The sequence below is a fragment of the Ostrea edulis genome, chromosome 5, assembly GCF_947568905.1.
Source record: "Ostrea edulis chromosome 5, xbOstEdul1.1, whole genome shotgun sequence".
In the NCBI taxonomy this organism is placed as follows: domain Eukaryota; kingdom Metazoa; phylum Mollusca; class Bivalvia; order Ostreida; family Ostreidae; genus Ostrea; species Ostrea edulis.
In genome coordinates, this window is record NC_079168.1 from 61,534,304 (window position 1) to 61,539,303 (window position 5,000).

A 5,000-nucleotide genomic window follows, 5' to 3' on the forward strand; every position below is an offset into this window, starting at 1 on the left:
TTTCGTTGGTTGTACCAATGTATGCATTTTTTATGCACCTCTACATTTCTTAGTTATATTCACTCTGACAACATACGATCGAATATTATTAGGGCGGCTAGACTACAGGTGATGGACACACAGTTTATGTCAGTAGTAGTTTATCACACTTTAACAAAAAACAAAACTTACATATCAATATTATCCATTTATCTTTTCTTTTAAAATGGCCTTCTAGGAATGTAACAAAACACTGTGACATAACGTGTCAAAAGTACTTGGCCTATGTAGAACCTTGGCGGGTGGCTGTCAGCTATCTTAGTATCTACACCTCTCTTTTTACAATTTTTATATCCTTAAATTCCTCAGTATTCTTACCAGTTTCCCTGTATTGGATTTTAATTGTTAACTTCCTTCGATCTCGTTGTCATTGCTTGTGTCATATACTTTGTTTACAATTTACTTCTGCTTAGAACTGCTTGTGTTGTTTTATAAAAGAAACAAGAGTACCGCAAACGGTACAATATTCGTCAGACAGTGCTCTCTGAATTCATACAACACACATTCTGAATAGAAAAACCTTCAAGTGGGTCATGGGGCACCAATCCATCTGACATGTGAACTGATTATGCCATGTATTTCTCCGGAAGTGAAACTGAAAACAATATGTTGGTGCAATATCTGTCTATGATGATCTACTTTTAGCCCTAAAGTAGGTCATGGTGCACCAATTAAGTTGAAATGTTAACTGAAATTGTATTCCTCTGAGAGGAAGCCTTTGACTAAATATCAGGACAATATCTGTATCCATAATGAAAAAAAGCCCGGAAAACTCTCTGACCTATTTTTAATCCAAAAGTAGGACAAGGATGGACCAATCCAGCTGAAATGCAGACTGAACTTGTATTCCTCTGAGAGGAAACCTTTGACCAAGTAAGTCAAGGATGGACCAATCCAGCTGAAGTGCAAACTGAAATTGTATTCCTCAAGAGAAAGCTTATCACTAAATATCAGGGCAATATTTGTATCTTCAGTGGAACCCCGTTATTACGTTCCCCCTTTATTACGTTAGTCCGCATATTACGTTGGAATTTCAAAGCACAAAACCATTTCTTAACAAACCTATATAAAATAGACCTCGTTATTACGTTGTCCTAAAATGCCGGGACTCGGTATTACGTTGTAAAAATTCCGACAAAAACGTAATAAACCCCTAATTATTCAATAATGATTCTCAAAATAATAAGCCATTCACACCTTGACTGCCTGAGGCAGTCACCACGTAAATTTCCTGGTCTGTTTGGGGATTAGAGACGCTTGACTGATCACGCTTCGATAGATCTAGCGACATCAATACAGGTGAATACCACGTATAGAAGCCAGTGATAAACAATTAAATAATGTTTATTTACAAATTGTACTCTATGAAATTTACTTCATTTTTCATATTTTGATAATCAAAGAAATAATTTCTCAACCACCTGCGTGTTCAGCATAGTGTCATTACCTTCGCTATTAAAACTCTATTCACGGACAGCTTTGGTACCAAACAAGAAAGATTTATCGTAGCAATGTTACAACCGCTTGGGTAACTGCTTGGACATAGGTGACTAAAGGTGTTCAATTAAAAAAATTGTTCGTTGTTTGGACATGCAGCTTGGGTGTTCGTAAATCTCGTCCATACATACACCAATCTATCGGCCGACTCGTGCACGGCATTTACCTCAGTGAATATTTTAAAATCCCTTGATGCGCACGTGATTTTAGTGCCATCATTTAGCGTTATAAATGAAATCTTCGTGCATCATTATATTTTTTTTATGTGGATTGCGCTTAAATTGTTCTCCGTGCATGTTTATCGTTGGTGAGAAGTGTGTAAGTGTTGGGTATCGTGTGCGTTTTGTGTCTATAGTTTTGTTGTTTTTTGGGTGGGATTTTTTTTATTATGTTGTGTATTGTGTAATTAGAGAACTTAATAAAAACGATGTTTTGTTATTTTTTTTAAATACGAATGTTGAATACGAACCGGAACGAGTTATTGAGAGAAATTTACATGAACGCATTGTTTTAAAGTTGAACAAAATGGCGGTCCAAACGAATGCAGAAAAAGCAACGTTTATCAAAACATCCTTATGTATCCTACACCGAAATAAAGAAAAGGGATAAGAACATGAAGAATTACGGACATTAAAGATAAGATGTAAATAAAACAAAGTATCATATTCTTTTAAACAAAGAAACAGTAAAGATATATTCACACACCCTTTCACGGAGTACCAACGGACGATATACAATTTCCAAATGATAATTTTAACGGATTTCACTGGGAACGTTTATTACGTTGACCCCGGTATTACGTTATTTTATCGTGACAAAATGGAAAACGTAATGACGGGGTTCCACTGTATAATGAAAAAAAGCCTGGAAAACTGTTTGACCTATTTTTAGCTGAAAAGTAGGTCATGGATGGACCAATCCAACTGAAATGCAAACTGAACTTGTACTCCTCCAAGAGGAAGCCTTGGACTAAATTTCAGGGCAATATCTGTATCCATAATGAAAAAAAAAGCCAGGAAAACTGTTTGACCTACTTTTAATCTGCATGTAGGTCACAGACGGACCGACCAATCCAGTTGAAATGTAAACTGAATTTGTATTCCTCCAAGAGGAAGCCTTTGACTAAATTTTAGGGCAATATCTGTATCCATAATGAAAAAAAGCCCGGAAAACTGTTTGACCTACTTTTAATCCTCATGTATGTCACGGACGGACGGACCAATCCAGCTGAAATGCAAACTGAACTTGTATTCCTCTGAGAGGAAGCCTTTAACTAAATATCAGGGGAATATCTGCATCCATAATGAAAAAAGTCTGAAAAACTGTCTGACCTATTTTTAGTCCTAAAGTAGGTCAAGGATGGACCAATCCAGCTGAAATGCAAACTGAACTTGTATTCCTCTGAGAGGAAGCCTTGGACTAAATATCAGGGATGCAAAAATCCTTTCGTACCGTTCCATGCAAGAGGTGGAATAGTAAGCTTCAGGGTCTGTAATAATGGCCAAGGTTGAAAGTTTTTCAAAAATTGGTCAAACCCCTAGGTAAAGGTCAAGAGATCAAAAACTTTGGTAACCAAAGCAAAAGTAGGTCAAACCCCAAGATCAAGGTCACAAGGTCAAAACTTTTGGTACCAAAAAAGGTCCTGTCACAAGGAATACACATGTGAAATATAAAAGCCTTATCACCATCCATTCAAAAGTTAAGGTTAAAGTTTGTGTGGACAGATAGATAGGCAGATGGACATACAGACAGACCAAAAACTATATGCCCCCAAATCTCCGATTATGAGGGCATAAAAACATGTTTCCATGTAATGTACTAGGTTCAATTCATTCAACAGAGATTAATATGTATCATCAATTGTCATAGGCTACCATGATAATTACCTGTTGCTAAGTGCACATGATATTTATTTGTTACTAAGTCAATTACCAGTATTGGTTACTACGACATTTACCCGTTACTAAGCATCCTGTGTCCACTGTGTATAGTCCATTTTCTCTAGCCCACTTGTTAGCCCCTTCCCCTACAATTACACTATTAAAAAAACAAATTTAGGCAAAACCAATATCAATCATAACATCAGTGGTGGATTAAATTCAGAACAGTGAGACCTCGAACATCACAGGCACCTGTACATTGTAGTGACCTTTACCTTGGATGAAGTCTCCCCAGGGATAACTTCTTCCCTAGTTGTCTGGTCAAGAGTTTGGCTGACACAGTCACTGGGTTCTGGACACCTACAATAAAATGGACATATCACCTTAATAAGGTCTTCAACCAAAGGCACCTATCTAAGGAATGTAAATTCACACAATCTGTCCATGTTTATACTTTATACACAGGCACCTATCTAAGGAATGTAAATTCACACAATCTGTCCATGTTTATACTTTATACACAGGCACCTATCTAAGGAATGTAAATTCACAAAATCTGTCCATGTTTATACTTTATACACAGGCACCTATCTAAGGAAGGTAAATTCACACAATCTGTCCATGTTTATACTTTATACACAGGCACCTATCTAAGGAATGTAAATTCACACAATCTGTCCATGTTTATACTTTATACACAGGCACCTATCTAAGGAATGTAAATTCACACAATCTGTCCATGTTTATACTCTATACACAGGCACCTATCTAAGGAACGTAAATTCACATAATCTGTCCATGTTTATACTCTATACACAGGCACCTATCTAAGGAACGTAAATTCACACTATCTGTCCATGTTTATACTTTATACACTTTATTGCCTCACAATTTGTTACTATTTGGCATTGAAATGGGAAAGTGTGTACTAATTAATGCATAGTGTGTATATAACAGAAACAAGTCTTTAAACTTGGGTATCCGATCCATAAAAGCATTCATTTTCACAAAAAGTCAATATCTGTAGCACTAAATCTTTTGTGAAAACAAAATATCTGATTTTTAGTAAAGATGGCAGAGAGAGAGAGAGAGAGAGAGAGAGAGAGAGAGAGAGAGTAGATGATGTCACATCTATTTATAGTGAATTAGATTTTGTCAGAGTTATCTCCCCTTGTATAAATGTAGAAAAAAATTAAATATTTTCATAATTTGTATGGTGACCTTTACTTTTCTTCACATATTTTTAAAGACCATGGTAATATGAATCTTTTCATAATGAGCTTTCTTTGGAAATTATATTCTAATTGACTTTATTTGTCAGAAATGTGTTTTTCTCACAGGGATTAATGTTAATCTCTCTAACAGATATTTCTTATATGTCTTGTCAATTTGGAAAATTCTTCTGTTGAATCACTGTGTATGTTAATTATCTTTCATTTGATACCAAGTTTTGTATCACATAACAATTAATTATTTGGGGGGGGAAAATGGGGTTTTATGGATTGGATACCTTAACCCATTTCCAGTTAACACTGTAAATTTAAAATCTCCGGCAGCACTGTACATAGGCAATTTATCGCCTGG

At 35.8% G+C, this 5,000-nt stretch overlaps 1 protein-coding gene across 18 annotated transcripts in view; it reads right to left on the reverse strand.

The window, feature by feature from the left end:
- LOC125648860 (threonine aspartase 1-like) overlaps nt 1-5,000 on the reverse strand; it is a 75,790-nt gene that overhangs the window by 47,234 nt on the left and 23,556 nt on the right. For all 18 annotated transcript variants that reach the window (XR_008802951.1, XR_008802950.1, XR_008802949.1 and 15 more), the window contains 2 exons: nt 3,692-3,776; nt 3,494-3,573 (listed from right to left, as the gene is read on the reverse strand). Coding sequence is in view for 15 of the 18 variants with exons in the window: in XM_056165023.1 (XP_056020998.1) it covers nt 3,494-3,573; nt 3,692-3,776 (165 nt within the window). In the remaining 3 variants the exon portion in view is untranslated. The remainder of the gene's footprint in view (nt 1-3,493; nt 3,574-3,691; nt 3,777-5,000) is intronic.